The sequence below is a fragment of the Mus caroli genome, unplaced genomic scaffold (assembly GCF_978045245.1).
Source record: "Mus caroli unplaced genomic scaffold, Mus_caroli_1 scaffold_11, whole genome shotgun sequence".
Classification (NCBI taxonomy): Eukaryota; Metazoa; Chordata; class Mammalia; order Rodentia; family Muridae; genus Mus; species Mus caroli.
In genome coordinates this window covers 70,383,419-70,403,224 of record NW_028227266.1, presented here as the reverse complement: position 1 = coordinate 70,403,224, position 19,806 = coordinate 70,383,419, and the positions used below count along the sequence as shown (strand labels likewise).

The 19,806-nt window shown below is 46.7% G+C and overlaps 1 protein-coding gene across 2 annotated transcripts in view; it reads left to right on the top strand.

The window, feature by feature from the left end:
- The window catches only part of Cgnl1 (cingulin like 1), a 156,663-nt gene that overhangs the window by 35,804 nt on the left and 101,053 nt on the right, over positions 1-19,806 (top strand). For both annotated transcript variants that reach the window (XM_021171400.2, XM_029481707.2), the window contains exons 2-3: positions 16,229-17,833; positions 18,720-18,814. In XM_021171400.2, coding sequence (XP_021027059.1) covers positions 16,244-17,833; positions 18,720-18,814 — 1,685 coding nt within the window. In that variant the 5' untranslated portion in view covers positions 16,229-16,243. The remainder of the gene's footprint in view (positions 1-16,228; positions 17,834-18,719; positions 18,815-19,806) is intronic.

The following is a 19,806-nucleotide window of genomic DNA, read 5'->3' as shown; positions in this document are numbered from 1 at the left end:
CTCTGAGCCTTAGTTGCTTCATTGCAAAATGGTGGCAAATTATATGATACCTACTGGTAGGATCATAGAAAACCATGACACATACATACTGTTCAGCATCACCCTTGACACATGGTGAATGGTCAGTGTGGTTTACAACTGTACTAGTAGTCGTTATTAATTAGTGATAATTACTGGTGTGCTTGGCATCAGACACCTATGGGTAAAGTGGGTCTGCAGTCAGACTCTGCACTGCTCACTCAGAATTGCAGTGTCCTGTTTTCTTTTTTGGAGGAGACAGTCTTAGATTGCTGAGAGTGTTCCATTCATTGAGTTCAAGAGCTTAAGTGTCTGTTCCATGTGTGGTTTGTTTTTTGGTTTAGTAAGGGAGACAGACATAAAGTAGAAATTTAAAAAACGACAGAAATGCAGACGGATAGTCGCTATGAGGAACAATGTTGGAAAACATGCCCTAGAACTTGACCAGGCCCTGGTATTTGGGGGACCTGCATTGTTGAGCAACAGACTTTGTGTACAGCTAGGTGGCTTGAGGCTGTGAAGTCATCAGGTTCACATCCCTACAGGGGTGGAGGTGGCCTGTGCTCTGGGGAATTGATGATGGTAGCTAGTCTTATTTTAATATGTGACCATCAAAGTTGCCTGAGACAGGGGCACTCCCAGTGATCTGAGGTAACTAAGGAGGAGTCATCACAAGAGAGGAGCTGGCAAGGGGCCTTCAAGCAGGGAAGGAGACTCCCCACATTTAGGTCAGGGAGGCCAGGATACAGAGAGTGTTTATTAAGGGGTATTAAAACATGGTCGCCTCCTGTACTGAGTCCAATTACACCCCTGTCAGCACTTCCTGTGGTCACACAAACATGATGACTATTTTCCCCATGTAGTTCGTCTCCATCTTTCTGTTTCCTTGCTCTGCATACACTCTTTCTTTTCACTCCTGTTTGGTTTCACTTGGTTCGGCTCTGTGACCAAGTCAGTTCTTATATTTTCCATCCAATGACCATATCTCCATGGAGATGCGGACTCCCTGACTCTGCGACAGACAGGGGAAGAGCATGTGGGAGCAACATTGGCGTATGTGTTTGGTTCCTGCCCTACTGTGCACTTTGCTTAGAAGTTCTGTTCTTGGGGAAGGTGCATCTCTGTGTAGGCCCCCTCTCTTCTTGTTCTTTCTGTCTGTGAGGCACAGTTGGCAGTTTTGACCCAGTGTAGTTATATTCTTTGGATACTGGGAAATTGTCTAAACTTGTAAGTTATCACCCCATAGATCAGAACCATACTCCTGGGGTAGGGTCTTTGCTCAGAGCCTGGGATGCCATGCTCTGTGTAATGCTATGTTCATGGGGCTCAGGGAAGTCATTTACCTCATCCTTTCTGGTTAAGCTGTAACCCAGGAACAATGTTTAGAGATGTGACTAGGTGACCTGCTGAAGGAGGGCCACCAGTAACCCTCTTCCGGTTGCCCAATTAAACCCAAGGCATAGGATGAGTCAGGAATTAAGAGTGCCCTGCTGCTTGGCCTTTGTTTTGTTTGAGACTATTTTTGGATTTATAAGAAAATCCTGAAGATTGCATAGAAAGCTCCCCTACGTACCCTTCACTACGTCGCTCCATTATCAACACTATGTGTTTACTTAGACAGGGTCTCATGGAGCCCAGGTTTGAACTCCATGTATAGATGAAGATGACCTTGAACTTCTGATCCTCCTGCTTCCATCTCTCCAGGGTTCGGATTCTAAGTGTGTGCTACCACACCTGGGCCATCAGTGCTGGGTATCAAACTCAGTGACTCATGTATGCTAGGCAAACACACTCTGAACTACAACTCTAGCTCTAACACCATTCAGTTTAGTTTATTACACACACACTCTAATTAAAACTAAATTTTAAGGAAGTTTATACCCTGGTGACAATCTAGTCCTAGATAATTTTGTTCTAGCTGTGGCCATTGAGCTTCGTGAGTTGGCTCCCCAAGGACTTCATCCCTTTCTGATGGCCATCATCACCTCTATCACTGTAAGCACTTCTGTGATGTTTGGCTCTATGGGATGCTCCACACCCTATTTGTGAATTCCCTGCCCTAGACTTGGAATCAGCCACGTTGTCAGTGAGCTGTGGATCCTTCTATGGGGGATTTATTGGCATTAGAAACTGAGATCATGCTCTTTAAGCCCTCACCTTTCTTTCTCTCTAGCCCTCCTTCTCTCTATCCCTTCCTCCCTCTCTCCACGTGGCCATGGCCAGCCTCTCTCTACCTTCTATCCTTTCTCCCTGCCTTTCTACAATAAAGCTCTAAAACCAATAAGTAAATAAATAAATAAATAAATAAATAAATAAATAAATAAAAGAAACTGAGATCATGGTTGCTACCTGAGGGTGGGGTGAGGCTCCTGCTTATGGGCTCTGTCAGATGAAAATAACAAAGAAGGGGTGTGTGTGTGTGTTGCCCCTCATATGCAGACACATTAAATATTTCCACATGTAGTCATCTGTGTAGCAGATAAAAGATAAAAGATGAGTTCCTATTCGTGTCTCCAACTCTAACCGTTCACATTATGGGTCATTCTGGCCTTCTCCCTTTGTGCATATGTCCCCTCTCCTCCCAAAGGTGAGAAACAAGTGGCTTCCACCTAATATCCATTACTTTTACTGTTCAGTGTTGGTGTTCCTGTACCATGATTCCAGAGTTGTCCACATGCCCCTCTGTGGGAAATGACTAGGCCAATTCCAGCAGGCACAATTAGTTCTTTGGTCTCACAGATCTAGGGTTAACTTTGCAAAGTGTACCCCTCCCTCCTTTTTGTGACATTGTTTCAGGTTTTTTTATGTGTATGTGCATTCATCTGTATGTATAAGCACATGCATGCCTGAGTATGTGGAGGCCAGAGGTTGACCTCAGCTGTCATCCCTGAGATGGTGACACCTTGTATTTGAGGCAGGGTCTCTCATTGGCCTGGAACTCCCCAGTATGCTAGGTAGGCTGGCCAGCGAGGGAGCATCTTGTTTCTATTTCCCCAGCACTGGAGTTACAAAGGTATGCCTGCACCTGTTTATCTTACTGTAGTTCTTAGTCTGTGGGTTCAAACTCAGATCCTCCAGCTATCAAGGCAAGCCCTTTAGCGACTGAGCCACCTTCCCAGCTACAAGTCATTTAAATTCTTTAAAAAAAAAAAGATTGATTTATTTTGTTTCATGTGTATTAGTTTTGTCTACATGCATGTGTGACTAGCATGTATGTTCCCAAAGCTCACAGAAGTCAGAAGAAGGTATCAGATCTCCTGGAATTGAAGTTACAGATGGTCGTGAGCCACCATGTGGATGCTGGAAAACCAAACCTCGGTCCTCTGCAAAAGTAACCAATGCTCTAACCACTGAGCCATCTCTCCAGCCCCAACTTCTTTAAAACCCCAAACTGCCAAGCAGGGATTTCCTTTCTTTGTCTCCGTTTGTGTTATTGTGTTGTTTTTTTTTTTTTTCCTTTTCCCTCTTCAGTTTTTATTTCCCCTTTCCTATCTTTGCAGAGTTTGTGTTTTTTTAAATGTTGCCTGTTTTATTTCACAACTTGACACCTGTTTTGGTAAGAATGTCTGCTTCCTGCCTCTGTCAGGACAGTTAGGGCGCGAGGTACATTAGTCTAAGACTTCATAGCATGGTTTCTGCTGAGGTCATAGCTGAGGTCAAGAGGCCACCATCAGAGAGACGTGCCAGAGACAAAAAAGGATACTTTGGTTTCCATAAAAAAAAAAAAAGTATAAATTCGTCCCTAGGGGAATAATAACACAGGCATTCAAATGCCTTCTGTCTTCAGGTTTCTGTGCACGTCAGCCACCCGGCGTGAGGTGCATATTAATGTTCCACCTGGGTTAATGTCCAGAGGATCGTTTTGGATGCTGCAGTCCTGAGTGGGTTAATGTTCAAAGCAAAGACCTCAGGTTCATAGTTAGTGCATTTAAGAGTTAATTTCGCTGCTATTGCAATCTGAAGAGTTCCATTGGGCTGATTGTTGTGATGACATAGGGAGAAGACAAGGGACCCCATGTTAGGGTTGAGCTTAGAGGGTGGAGGATAGACTCCAGTTGCTATGGTTACAAGACTGGTGTGAGAGATAGCATGACAGGGATGGAGAAGAGCATCCCTAAGCGGAAGTTCGAATGTCCAAACCTCGGAGCTGGGAGCTTGGAATTGGCTCATCTGTGGGGAGGTTCCGGTGTGTTCACCTCTGAACACTTTTCTCTTTGTAGATTGTCATTCATCTCCAGGAGATGGGAGGAGGTGGAGGGTGGACCATGGGTTCTGTAGAGGAGAGAGACAGGAGTGACTTTGTTTTGTATATTTGGATTATCTTATTGATGTCTTTCCTGGCACTCCCAAGGCACAGAGGTAGTTCCCTGGGCTGACACTGTCGTTCTTTGTTAAACCTTCACCGTACCCAGTAGCTGATCTTGCTATAGGCCTAGAAAGTTGGCATCCATTCAGCACAACACTTAACTACCAGGAGGAAGAGGGAAAGAAATGCACCCTCCAGTTAATATTGATCCTGCTCAGCTCTCTGCTCCTGAGCACCAGGTTGTGTTTGGCATTTGTCATGGGGTGGAGGGAGAGAGTGTGGGGAAGGAAGATTGCTGTCTTACAGGTCAGCTTTCCTTTTTGCTTTTGAGACAGTCCTCTGGGCTGGCCTCAGACTCAGTATGCAGCTAAGGATAACCTTGAACTCTGATCCTCCTGCCTGTGCTTCCCAAGTGTCCCAAGTCCTGGTTTTTCAGACCTAACAACCATGCCTAGCCTGTGCAGTTCTGAGGATCAAAACTTACTTCCAAGTTGTGCTTGCTCCAGGCCTGGGTTTCTGTACTGCCTTGTCTTGCTGGTGTTTTCTCCAATCTTGGCAAACCCTGGAGTCTTGTGAGGCTCTGTTGACTCTATCTGGGATCTGGCTCAACCTTCTCATTGAGCCTCTGACTTGCCTGGCTCAGAGTTCTAAGCCTGATGTTGACATGAAGACACAGCTCTCTCCTCAAAGGAATACAAGGTAATTTATTCTGGAGCAAGATATGACTGACAGTGGCCTAGGAATAAGGATTCAGGCTGCCTTCAATACCATAGTCTGGTGTGGTAATGCCTTCAATGTAGTATTTATAATTATATAAAAATCAAGATGGTTTTAAAGGACATTGAGAGCAGCAGGTAGGTAGGTTACAGCAAAGTGGGGAGGTCCTGATACAGACCTTAGGAGCTGTGTTTGATGACACTTGGAAGGGGGTCGTGTATTAACGCATACCGAAAGTCACGTGGCTGCTATAGGCTGTTAGGTCAGACAAATGGGTGGACCATGGATGGCTATTAAGGGAGCTAAAGATAGCCCAAGATAATTTGGATCTGAATCTGAATTCCAACTCTCAGTAACTGTAAATTTATCCTGTCAATCAGCTTTATAGAGTCTTTAACTCTGTGTGTCGGTCTGTCTGTCTGTGTCTGTGTCTATGTTTGTATCTGTGTTTCTTTGCAAACATTAGTCCATACTGCTCTCTCTGCTTGGTTTGAGAGATTCCCTGCAAGGCTGGCAATTTCTTTCTAGCTACAAGTTACCTTCTTAGAGCGGCCTTCCGGTCTGGTCCATGTTTACTCTTTCCTTACACAGTGTAAACTTTGTGGGGCAAGGGCCTCACCACTCCACGTAACTACTGCAGAAGGCTGGCAAGCATGGTGGCAGACTCTTAGGAAGAACTTATTGGTGGTACTGTACAATCATAGCATGACCTCTGAATGTTGCCACTTGGCTGCAGTGTGGTTGTATGTCACGTTACAATATTTTAATCATGAGCTATAGAAAGAACCAAGTGGATGGATCAGATGATGCCTTTATGCCAGTGAACATTCCTTGTTTAGACATCTGTACACAATAAGGATGCTTTATTACATATACCAGTTCTAGGGCCCAGGGTAGGAAGGGACACAGAGATGACCCTAAGTTCTAACCTGCGTCCCAGGCTCTCAGAGATGAGAGCAAAAAGGATTTGGTGCTTGGAAATTGGAGGCCACTGGAGACATCTGAAAGGAGATTGAATGGTCCTTTTCCTGTGTACACTTCACCTGAACACATCAACACATGTGTGCATTGAAATGTGGTTCCCTGCTAGGTGTAATTTAATAAAGGCCTAGCCATATGTAACAGTGACACGGGAGAGCCCAGAGCCAAAGATGAGGCTGGGCTCAGGGGCAGGCGCTCCAAAGCATGGGGTGTTTCCATGGGTAGCCAGGCCGACTAGGACCTGAATAGTTGTTGAGAGTAAAGTGCAGCATGGCCAGGTGGCCTTGGGCCAGGTGGCTTTGGGTTAGGGTTTGGATAATATTCTTTCTCACAGGAGTTCCAGGTTGGAAGGTTTTACCAGAGAATGTCCCTGCTGTCACCAACTATAGTAGTCACCTTGAACAAGAGACAACCTGCATCTGTGTGTGTAGGGATCTGCTAAGGTTCTGTTTTAGGAACTTTATTTGCTTTTATTTGTCTTAAAACAATGTCATGTTCTACTTTTCTTTTACTTGTTCCATTTTGCTTTGAGATGGCAGCTCTTTCTGTACCCCATACTGTCCTGGAACTCAATGTGTAGTGCAGGCTGGTCTGGGATTCATGATCCTCTTGCTTCTGCCTCCTAAGTGCTGGTACAACAGGCATGTATACCACCATGCCTAGCTCCTTCTGATTTTCTTTTTTCCTTTTTTTCTTTCTATGTTTAGATTTATTTATTTTTGTATCTTTTTTTTTTTTTTTTTGCCTGCGTGCCTATCTTTTGAGGGTGCCAGATCCTCTAGAACTGGAGTTACAGACAGTTGTGAACTGCCACGTGGGTGCTGGGAATTGAACCTGGGTCCTCTGGAAATGTAGCCAGTGCCCTTAACCACTGAGCCATCTCTCCAGCCCCCACCCCCTTTTAAACAGCTATTTTAGTACTAGATGCTATTTAGAAGGTGCCCCTTGTTTATAGCACAGCCCATTTGGTACTTGTGCCCAGCAAACCGAGACAGCTGGAGACTTGATTGGTTGTGATTTGGAGCCAGGAGGTGGGTGTCAGGGAGCCTGTACCCCAGGAGCACCTCCCAGTGGCTCTGTTTGCTCATGCGCACTTTCTCTGGTGAGGACGTAGGCGGATGCAGGATCCCTAGTTGGTTCTCTGGGACCCCTCAGAAAGCCAGGGAGAAGGATGAGCATAGGGTTCTATTGCAGTGGGCTTCTTGGGGTAGGTGCCTGGAAGTGGCTTGTCCATTTGGCACATTGTTGATTTATCTCCAATGATGCAGGCGCGGTGATCCCAGGGCCTGTTTCCTGTCTTACCACCCATATACCTTGGGACACCGCTGTCATTGGTGGGAAGAAAGGCCATAGTGGAACCGTGGCTCTTGTTCTAGTGCTGAAGGCCGAGATAACCATTCTGGCTGGAGGTGCCTAAAGGATGAGGTGTTGCTATGGAAGACTTGTGTTTCCATCATGGGTGTGTGCAGACTTGCACGAGGAAGCCTGGGCTAACGCCGCTGACTGTCTTCCTCAATCACTGCTTCAAATCTTATCTTTTGAGGCAGTCTCTCACCGAGTATGGAGCTCACTGAATTGAGTAGGTTGGCTGGCCAGTGACTCTTTGCCTTCCCACTGCAATGCCAGGTGGGTACCTGGCTTTTTTTTTTAAAGGATGCTGGAGATCTGAACTCAGGTCCTCATGATTTTAGGGGCATTTTATCCACTGAGCCTTCTCCCTGGCATATATGTGTGTGTGCATGTGTATGTGTGTTGCAAACACAGGAGTATGCAGGTGTAGTCATTTGCATGTGGTGCAGAGGAGAATGACAAGTGTCCGCCTCTATTGTTCTTTCCTTGAACTATGAACCTGAAGCTCACTGTTTCCGCCCAGCTGGTAGACCAGTCAATGCCCTGAAGCTGCCCCAGGACCCCCCAATGCCATGATTATAGGAACATGTAGCCATGTCCCACTTTTTGCTTTTTACTGGGGATTCAAACTCGGATTTTCATACACACTGAGCCGTCTCCCAGCCCACCCCGCCAACTGTTTAAACGTAAAGGAACTCAGAGCTGTGTGCACTGACCATGACTGGTCCCCTCGCCCATTCACTCACTCACTCGGGACCTCCTATCTATGAGACACTGGAGTAGGAATGTGGCAAGGATCAAGGTGTGGCTATGTGACATTCCCACTAAGCCTTGCCAGATGAGATGCCGCCACGGTCACAGAGGTGAAGAGTGGGATGCAGGGATGTGTGCTGGTCTACGGTCCTCCAGTGACCCTCAGGATAATCATACCAGACACACTATGGGAGGCCAGAACATGGGACGACCCAAGGACCAGCTGAGTGAAGCTGGAACTTTGTGTGGGAGTCCCAAGGCTGCTCCTGACTGGAGTGTGAGACCTGGGAGGAAATGACCAACCCACCAGAAGGCAGCAAAAATAGTGTCCCATGCTGGTGCCACAAGGGTCTCGCCTGAGGAATAGAAAGGAGGGACCCTGCCTAATGTCTGGCATGTTGGGACAATGGACATGTCAGTGGTTTTAGGTGATAAGACCTGTCCTGCCAGGGGAGCCTGTGCAGAGCTCCAGGGAGCTGAGTGACAGTCCCTGATAAAAGCTGGAAGCTTCTTCCTTCAGTAGGTGAACCCTGGGGAGAGAGCAGGCTTTCCCAGGAAGGGAAAGTACTGCCAGTTAAAGCGATGGGCTGGGGATGTAGCTGAGTTGATAGAGTGTTTGCCTGTCATGCATGAAGTCCTGGGTTCTACCCTCTGCACCTCATAAACTGTGATGGTCCACACCTGTAATCCTAACACTCAGGAGGTAGAGGCAGGGGAACCAAGGTCAGTCTTAGCCATGGAGTGAGTTCCAGACCATTCTGGGCTTCATAACACCCAGATGAGAGAAGGAAGGGAGGGAGGGAGAGAGGAAAGAATGAATTGGGGGGTTAGGGAAGAAGGGAGGGAGAGAGAGGGGGAAGAGATGAAGGACCAAAGAGAGAGTGGGAGCAAGGGAAGAAGGGAGGGAGGGAGGGGCTGGGGAAGGGAGAGAAGGAGGAAGGGAAGGAGGGAGGGAGGGAAAGAGGAAAGAAGAGATGAAAGGATGAAGGGGGGATTAAGGAGGGATTCCCTCCCTCCCTTCCTTCTTTCATCTGGGTGTTATGTAGCCCAGGATGGCCTGGAACTCACTTTGTAGACCAGGCTGGCCTTGAACTCAGAAATCCACCTGCCTCTGCCTCTCGAGTGCTGGGATTAAAGGCGTGTGCCACCATGCCTGGCTGCACTGCTACTAGTTATCTGTAGGATGTTCCATCCCTGTGGCTCCCGATGCTGTGCTTGGGGCGCAGGCAGGCACAGTGTAACGATGCCCTGTGTTAGAACAGTTTCTCCATGCTGAGCTGACAAGACTGAGAAGAGTCCACATGATTTTAGGAAGTCTTTTTTTTTTTTTTTTTTTTTGTCCCCTTGGGTGATTTCGCTTGAGTGTGAGTTAAGGTGGAGGCATGCCAGGGCTGGCCAGCAGGTTTTATTTTGTGTCTACACTGACCGGTTGGCAGCGACTGTGTGTATGCAGTGTTGAGGAAGCTTCAGAAGCCAGATCTGGGCTTGGAGACTCAGGGTGCTTCTTTACCCATTGGTCCTGTTCTGGCCTTGGGCTCCACATAGTGGAGGCAAAGATGGTAGGAGCTGGTGTCTCTGCCTAAGACCTTGGCTGTGCCTAGGACACAGTCGGCAGTGTTTATTATTCTTATCTGTGGACATAATGTTGTACTTTAGATTCACCACCCTATCCTCTGCTTTCTTGATTAGTTAATCAATTATTTTTGGAATGTTAGTGTTGTATGGTCAAAATTGGAACTTTTTTCCTCTTAAGTATTTAAAAGCATTCGCAACAACAGTGTTCTGTGGCCATAAATACGATAGTGGGCTTTTGTTGTTGTTTTCATATTCTAGTTCTTTCATTTAGCATGTACTATATATGACTCAGATTTCTCATTTTTCACAATGAAGTCTTTCTTGCTATCCTGACCTTAGAGATAAGAAAACACTCAGCAGCCCAGGCAGTGCTGGCATATTCCTTTAATCTCAGCATTTGGGAAGCAGAGGCTAGTGGATCTCTGTGAGTTCAAGGCCAGTCTGATCTACAGAATGAATTCTAGGATAGCCAGGGCTACACAGAGAGACACTGTCTTGAAAAACAAAACAAAACAACAACAATAAGAAGAACAATGACAAAAAGCAAACGACCAAAGCAAGCACTCAGGGAGGTAGCCAGTGCACACAGTTAGGATTTGACTACAGTTCCCAAGTTAGAAATGGGGCCCCACCCTCTTGTGCTTTCTTCTCTCTTCTAGTTGTGCCTTTTGGGGTTTTTGTTTGTTTGTTTGCTTGCTTGCTTGTTTGATTTTAAGTGCATGTATACGCTTGTGTGGGAGTGCCCAGAGACCAGAAGAGATTGTCAGATCTCTTCAAATTGGCATTACAGATGATGGAAAGCCTCTGAGACCCTAATTCTGTTCCTTTGAAAGAGCAGCCAAGATGGCTGTTCTAACTGCTCCTAAAGGCCGAGCCATCTCGCCAGCTCACCCTTCTGGTTTTTGTTTCTTTGTTGCTATCTTTTGAAACTGGGCATCACAGCCCAGGCTGGCCTCAAACTTGCTTTGTAGCCAGGGATAGACTTCAACTTTTGGTCCTCCTGCCTCCAGCTATCAGTGCTGGGATGTCAGGCAGGCATCCCCATCTCTGGGTTTATGTGGTGTTGGGGACCCAAGCCAGGGTTCTGTTCATGTTGAACGGCTGAGCCACATGCCTAGCCCACAGCTATGCCTTTCTGCATCTGGGCTCTATTTTTGGAGCTTTTAGAAACCATCTGAAGGGTCAAGTCATGAGCATGACTCAAGCACTCTTTTGAACGTGAACTCCGTATTTCTCCAGAGCCTGAATACACGCGGTCCCACTGTATTGGTTACTAGATGTGAGTGTGTACTGGAAGTACAGGGACAGCATGTGACCTTTGGTAATCTCTTCTCAGGTTAGACTTTTTTGGGTAAAATTTCTTTTATTTTATGTATATTGGTGTTTGCCTGCATGTATGCCTATGTACAACATCATATAGTGCCCTAGAGGCTAGAAGAGACCACTAGATCCTCTGAAACTAGAATTACAGACAGCTGTGAGCTGCTACATACGTGGTGGGAACTGATTTTAAGTTCTTTTACAAGAGCAGCAAGTACTCTTAACCACTGAGCCATCTCTCCAGCACGTAGTCACTGAATTTTAAAATTTTGTTTGGGAACACTAAAATGCCACAAACAGAGAAGTGGCCTGTGTGCTACCAAGACGGAGAAGTGGGCTAGCCAGACCCATCCATACAGAGAGGCGAAGCGGGTGTCTGAGGGTAGAGGGGCACATACACATAGCTCAATGTATATGTTGTATAGGTTAGTTCAAGTGACCCTGAGCCTGAGAGCCCGGTTGAGTTGCTATGGTCTACAGCCCTGTTAGAAGGACTCTTCTCATGACCTCTTTCTTCTTTTGTGCCATTCCTTTTAGATGAGGTTGGTTTGACAGAGAGCCGTAGCACTCAGTGCTAAGAATATAGTGAATCCTACCCCCTAAAGCCAAAGGAATTGGGGCTCAAGAGATGGCTCGGGCATTAAGACCTGCTCTGGCACCCACATCAGAGACCCCACAACTAACTGCCTATGGCCCCAGCTTCGGAGGATCTGATGTCTCACAGATTCCAAGAGCACCTGCCCTCAGGTGTACAGACTCACACACAGACACACATATACACGCCCCAGCTTCGGAGGATCTGATGTCTCACAGATTCCAAGAGCACCTGCCCTCAGGTGTACAGACTCACACACAGACACACATATACACAAAACTGAAAAAACAATGGAAGATATTTAAAAACCAGAGAGTTTTGCTATCAAGGTTATTTAAAACCCAAGCTCCCTTGAACTCTGCTCTCCTTTGTAAACCTCACCTTCCTTTTCCCCAGATGGTGTCCCCAGGCTTTCCTGGTGCCAGGAAGCTGCTTGGGAATCCTGGAAATCTTGTCACTTTCCTGTCTTTGCACTGCAGGAAGCTCCCATAATGCTTTGCTTAAGAAAGGCTATGGCTTTTCTTTCTTAAGTACAATTTGGGGGCCTGTTGACATGAATGTGCATTTTGTTCATCTTAGGCTTCCAGTGTCTCATTTTTACTTTTCAGTGTGTGTGTGTGTGCGCGCGTGCATACATGTGGAGGCTAAAGACAACTTTGGGTATGATTCCTCAGGAGACACCTACCTGTTTTCCAACTCAGGGATCTTTATTGAGAGATCTGCTTGCCTCTGTCTCCCTAGCACTGGGATCACATGTGCAGGCTCTTCCCCCTCAGGTTTTCTTTTTTCTTTAATGTAGGTTCTGAGGGTTGAATGCAGGCCCTTGTACTTGTGTGGAAGGCACTTTACTGATTGAGCAAGGTCTTTGGCTTCCCTTTCAGCGGAGGTTCTAGGGTGGATAGCCCCCACCCCCCCAAATCCTGCCCTCTCACCAGCCCTTCAGGCATGCCCTTTAGGAGTAAGCATGTTGTCATTTGAAGTTTTAACTTGTTCCTTATTAGCAGCTTCCCTCCGACAGCCAGCCAGAGCATCACACTCAGGGGAAATTACTTTTTGGTTCGTGGCTCACTTTTTATTTCCTGGACTTGCTCATAGGTGTACTAAGACTCCCTAGCTTTCCACCTCCCTCTTAGCTGCTATTTTAAATAACTCGTATGGCAAAGTGCAATTATTCACACAAAGCAAACAGAGTCCCCTGAACTCTGATGCCAGGTACCATGCTGATTGCTATCCTGAGAGGGGAAGCCGAGGTAAGATTTATGATGGTCTGGCTGCCTTTTCTCAGGAGCCAGAATGCCCTCTGGTGTGCCTGGCACGGCACAGGGAGTTAGAGTAGAGAGTTGGGGATACATGCACCAGCCTTACGTGACTATTCATGCTTGTTGATCATGTGTGATGGCCCAGAGAGAGGACAAGTCTCCATCTGGCATGTGTTTTGAGCTCTGCCAAGAGTTGAGTCTTTGTTCCCACATACATACCCATAGATCTCACTATCTAAAGCTATTATCATCACTTAGCAGCCTTTTCAGAAAGCCTTATTTCCACTCCAAAACACCACTTTTATTTGCCAAAGTGCTACAATGTTGCATCCTGGCAATTGATCAGCGTTTACTGCCAAATTATGTAAACCTTTTGTGGGGCTGCCTGATGGGGCAAATGTGTCTGTCTGTGATGTGTGTTAGGATCTTATACCAGCCTGGTGCCCGGAAGTGGAAAACAGCTGTCCTTAGATGCATTCATTCATTCAGTGTTTATACTTTGATTGGGCAGGAAATCTACATTTGCTTATGGTGCCCAGCTGAGAAATATCATTTTGAGAAAATGTCGGGTTGGGGTTTGTTGTGAATGTGAATTGAGGCTGGTTCATGAAATTGAGATATGTGGATCACTTTACTGACCTGGAGCTGAGGTGGGAATAAACTGTGCTGGCCATATTCAAAGACTGAAGTATAATTAGTGTTGATCATAGTAACTGTGGCAAAGGACTCTTAAAACCCAACTGAGCTTCTCATTAATAAATATCAGATTTTTTTTTTTTCATTGAAGAGTTAGCATGAGCTCAAGAGGAGATTATTGGTGAATAAAAAGAGGCCCTGTTTGGTAAATAGAGCACAAAAACAGAAGCCCAGTGGATGAGTTCATTGGTAAAGAATCTTTAAAAAAAACAAAACAAGGGCTGGTGAGATGGCTCAGCAGTCAAGAGCACTGACCACTCTTCCAAAGGTCCTGAGTTCAAATCCCAGCAACCACATGGTGGCTCACAACCATCTGTAACAAGATCTTACGCCCTCTTCTGGTGTATCTGAAGACAACTACAGTGTACTTACATATAATAAATAAATAAATCTTTAAAAAAACAAAACAAAACAAAACAAAAAAACCCCACAGGGATGAGTTGTATTCAGTGGTAGAGTGTTTACTTAGCACTAGAAGGGCCTGGGTTTGGTCCCCAGCACTACCCACAGAAGATTTGTAATGAACTTTTAAAAATAGTAGGAGAATCCCATGCTACTGCTGCAAAAGGGGGTCAAGATGTGGCTGGTGAGTTTGGTACTGTCCATCATGCATTGCTTCATGGCTCCAAGCAAGGTCACCAGTTTTTAAAATAGAGCCTTCCTGCTCATCTGCTCTGTTTCAAGACACCAGCAGCCCTTCCTGTAAGCTGGCCTAATTCAAACCATTGGGGCACACACACACACACACAACGCACACACACACACACACACCTAAAAGGGAGACTGGTTGGGAGGAGTATTGGCTCCAGGGAGACATGGGAAGATAATGAGGGTGACTACGGGGAAAACATATACATGTATGAGAATGTCATAATGAAGCCCACTATGTGTAATTAGTATATGCTACTAGTTTTGAAACAGTCAATTATCACTAAAATTATCAAGGCCAGGGCAGGCAAGATGGCTCAGTAGGTATTTACTTGTTGTCAAGCCTGATGACCTGATCATGAACCCACAACGTAAATAGTATAAGGAAGGAATACATTTTTCTCTGACTTCCATATGTATGGCATGGCATGTGTGCATGCCCTCACACACACATAAACATAAACACAGGAGACATTTAAGTGAATGTAATAAAAATTATCCAGTTAAGTTCAAAGGTTTGTCTCCTTTCCCCAGCCCACCTGATAGTAAAGGAGCCAACACGTCGATACCCACAATGTCTGAAGAATGTGGGTGGAGATGTTAGACATGGTGCCAAGACCAGTGGAGGGGCAGGCCTTGCACAACATAATGAAGGCCCACGTGCCTGCAGCATGCTGCGGGCTGACTGGCTGTGGGATGCAGCCCTAGATTAGAGATGCAGAGGAGAAGGTTCAGCATGCAGGAAATCATTCAAGGACTTGGAGATTTGGAGTGGTTAGCCCTCAGAGTGTTCTCAACACCCTGGAGATAGGGCTGGTTTTTCCCTGCACCTTTTCCCGACTCCAGCAGCATCAGGGAAAACAAATGGAACTGGAGCAAGTGGTGCATGGAGTGCCAGGGACTCGTGGCAGCTGGGGCCTCCCCGTGTCTTCTGCCACGTCACAGGACACCAGTAGCCCAGCATGTGTAGCCCAGCAGTGGGAAGACAAGAAACAGTTTAAAAGACTTTATTTCCCAATCTTGTAGTTGGGGTGGCCAGTGAGTGGGCTTTTCCCAAGAGGAGCTATGTTTCTAGGCTTGTATATGTTGTGAGTACGGAGCCCTCACTGTCCAGAAGAGGGTATTGGGCTGCTTCAGCTACAGTTACAGGTGGTTATGAGCCTCCTGACATGGTTGCTGGGTCCTCTGTAAGAGCAGTGCACGTTCTTCGTCACTGAGACATCTTTCCAATCCCAAGAACGAATTTTTCTTTTAAAGAAACATCTAAAATATTCATGTATATTTAGTAGCAAGAGCTGGAAATAGACGGAAGTACAGATGCAATTAGACAAAGGTGGGCGGCTGGATGGTTCAGAGGGTAAGGTGCTTTCTGTCACTCCTGGTGACCTGGAGTCTCAGTAGTAGAAGGTAAGAACTGAGTTCTGCATGTTGTCTTCTGGTCACATACTTACTGTGGCACACATGCATCTACACATGGGTGCACACATATGCATACACAAGATAAGTAAATGTCAAAGATTTTTAAAGCCAGATGTGCATTAGATAGAGCCAATGGTGTTTTGAGAGGAAAATTGGCAGAGTAAGGGAAGACTAAAGATGAGCCTCAGATTTCCTTAGCTCTTAACTATTTTCATGGAAAAGTACCTTGCTCTTAAGGGCTGGCAACCAGCATACCGTCTCGGTTAAAGATAAATAGGATAAAGTGTGAGGAAACCTACTAAGGGAAAAAATGACCAGAATGGCTGGAAACCAGAGTGGAGTTGTGCCAGAGGCGAGGTCATTACACCAGAGACTGCCCTCAGGCCAGAACTGCAGCCAGTGCTGGCAAGTCACACGGGCTCAAGGACATCCAGAAAGGATGGCAGGGCAGGGCAGTGCTCAGCCATGGGTTCTAAAGTCTCTAAAGAGTAGCCAGCTGGCTTTGAACTCTGACATTTCCCCCTTAAAATTATCTCAGACTTTGCCTAAACAGACATGATTCTAATGTAATGTCCTCTTTCCTCCTGCCAGCTGGGACTGCGAACCATGGAGCTGTATTTTGGCGAATACCAACACGTACAGCAGGAGTATGGGGTCCACCTGAGACTTGCCAGCGGTGATACTCCAAAGCCAAGGAATTCCCAGCCCTCAAAGGCAGGCTCCTATGGTGTCAGCATCAGGGTCCAGGGAATTGATGGCCACCCTTACATAGTCCTGAATAACACTGATCGGTGTCTAGCAGGCACACCTTTCCCAGAAAACGCGCCATCCTTTCCATCGTCAGTGCTAAATAACCTGTCCCTACATCCAAGCAACGGGACCGTGGTGAAGGAGAACACTGCGGAGGAACTGCAGCTTCCAGAAAACCCGTACCTGCAAACCAGCCCGCTAAGAGGCCAGAAGCAGTTCGCCCTCCACGAGGGCAGGAATGGAGTTCTAGAACGCAAAGACGGGCCCACGAAGCTGCCCCATGTGCTCAACTTCCAGAGGCACCCGGAGCTTCTGCAGCCCTATGACCCAGAAAAGAATGAGGTGAATGCAAAGAAGCATCACCCTCCCGAGAGTCCCTGGCTGAGAAATGCAACAGAGGACGGGACCAACTGTAAGAAGTCCCGGAACTGCTTCCCCAAATCCTACGGTTCCCAGCCCAACAGCCCTACTTCGGAAGATTTAGCCAAGACCAACATGACAGCGATCCGTCTCTGCAGCTCTGTGGTCATAGAAGACCCCCAAAAGCAGACCTCAGTGTGCGTGAACGTTCAGAGGTGCGCCAAGGAGGGGGTGGGAGAGGAGACCCTTTCCCCTCGACGGAAATCCCCAACTGCCCCCAGCCCACAGGTCTATTCTGAAACCAAGAAAAACAGGCCAGATGTGCTACCCTTCCGGCGACAAGATTCCGCAGGACCCATCCTGGATGGAGCTCGGTCACGCAGGTCCTCTTCGTCATCCACGACTCCTACTTCTGCCACTTCCTTGTACAAATTTTTACTTGATGATCAGGAATGCGCCATTCATGCCGACAGCGTCAACCGCCATGAAAACAGAAGGTATATTCCGTTCTTGCCAGGAACTGGGCGGGATATCGACACCTGCTCAATTCCTGGTGTGGACCAGTTAATTGAAAAATTTGACCAAAAGCCTGGCCTTCAGAGAAGAGGAAGGTCTGGGAAGAGAAACAGGATCAATCCGGACGACAGGAAAAGATCCCGAAGTGTAGACAGTGCCTTTCCATTTGGTCTCCAGGGAAACACAGAATACCTCACCGAGTTCAGCAGGAACCTGGGCAAGTCTAGCGAACACCTCCTTCGGCCATCCCAGGTCTTCCCGCAGAGGTCAGTGGCCCAGGAGCACCGTGGGAAGCACAGTCCCAGCAGCACGCCCGCAAAGCTGCAGGGAGCTCAAGGTGCCCACCCCAAGCCTCCCCTGCAGAACAAAGATGGGAAAGTTCTGAACAAAGGAAGGCAGGAAAGCACGGAGGCCTGTGCCCCCTCCCTGCCAGCACCGAATAAAAAAGAGGAAGAAATCAAAATAGCCACTGCCACGTTGATGTTACAGAACCGGGCGGTGGCTGCCACATCTGATTCTGGTGCCAAGAAAATTTCAGTGAAGACATTTCCTTCCGACTCTAGCACTCAGGTAATTCTTGCGGTTTTTCCTTTTCAAAGTGGCCTAAGCAATATGCCTAGGAATGAGTGTCCTAAGTCTTGAATCAGTAACAGTGCAGTGATGCGAAGTCATATCCAGTGCCTGGCTTTTACATGTGTGCTGGGGATCGAACTCAGAACCTTATGCTTTCAGGGCAAGTGCTTTACCAACTAAGCCATTTCCTAAGCCCTTGCACATTTTGCATCATCATCATCATCATCATCATCATCATCACCATCCTCACCACCACTCCCACCACCACCATCATCACCATCATCATCACCATCAGATTATGTCCCACTGCCAACAGAATAGTTTTCTAGGTTATTCTGAGAGCTGCTGGGTTCACTTTATGCACACGTCCCCGTCGAATAGTACGGAGAGAGCCATTTCTCTTTAAGGGTGTGACAGCTAGATGTATATAGAATGAGTTTTAACACGTAGGTTAGGTTGTGTCCATATAGATGCTTGGGTTGGTTTCTAGTCTGAAAAATTAGGTTAATCCAAATTTAGGTCAGTTACAAAGTGATAGATTCTACGTGGTCCATTGAATGTTTTGAGAGGAGTAGTAGTAAAAAAAAAATAATAATAACAGTAATAAAACAGTGATAAGACTGGTAGGTTCCGGGCGTTATGATGTTGTAGCATGGCGCCAGCTGTGTGAAGGCACTGTCATCAACCTTCAGTTGGCACTGAGAAAATCCTGGGGATGTGAAGTCCCTCACCCAAGGAGGAGTTCACAGCTGCTGGGCTGAGGAGGCTGACCAGACGGACTGACCTTGGAAAGCAGTGTGCTAGAAGCCTCTGCTTCAAGGTTGTTGCCATCTTCCTGGGAGTGTCACCCCCCTGTCTAATAACATACTTTATTATGTTCCAGGCCACACCAGATCTCTTAAAGGGCCAGCAGGAGCTCACCCAACAAACCAACGAGGAGACCGCCAAGCAGATCCTTTACAATTACCTCAAAGAAGGGTGGGTGGCTTTCCTCAAAGAGCAAAGTCATTGCTGTTTCTAGAGGGGCTCTTTTTTTTTTTTAAAGATTTATTTATTTCATGTATGTGGGTACACTGTTGCTGTCTTCAGATACATTTTCTTTAGGGCATCAGATCCTACTACTACAGATGGCTGTGAGCCACCATATGGTTGCTGGGGATTGAACTCAGGACCTCTGGAAGAGCAGTCAGTGCTCTTAACCATTGAGCCATTTCTCCAGCCCTTCTAGTGGGGCTCTTGACTCATCTTTGAGGCTTTGTATTTAACTTTTATTTCCTGAGCTGTTTGAGGGCTCCAACTCTATGGATGCAGTTTCAAACCAAGTGTGGGGGACAGGGAAGGGCATTCTTTGTAAGACAATTACAAAAATACAGAGATGTTGTATTTGTGTATGTGTGTGGCCGTGATGTTTGCATATGTGTGGACATGTGCGTACAGGTACATTCAACATTTGTGGCTATGGGAGGGTCAGAGGTCAAAGCCTCGTATCCTCTATCACCTCCACCTTGATTCTTTTGAGGCAAGCTCTCTCACTGAAGCTGGAACTCCGACTTTCTGCTAGCCTGGGTAGCCAGCAAAGGCCCTGGGATCTGCCTCCAAACACTGGGGCAGCTCTTTTTTTTTTTTTTTTTTTTAAAGATTTATTTATTTATTATATGTAAGTACACTGTAGCTGTCTTCAGACACTCCAGAAGAGGGCGCCAGATCTCGTTACGGATGATTGTTAGCCACCATGTGGTTGCTGGGATTTGAACTCTGGACCTTTGGAAGAACAGTCGGGTGCTCTTACCCACTGAGCCATCTCACCAGCCTGGGACCCTACCTCAGGAGTTAACTCTCTCATGCCCTTTGCCTTAAATCAGTATTTAAAAAGGACCTTTATTGCATCAAAGCGAGTTGAGAGATGGGGAGATCTACCAGTCTGTCAGTGTCAAGCTGGCTCAGCCCCACCTTGAGGTCTTACATGCCTC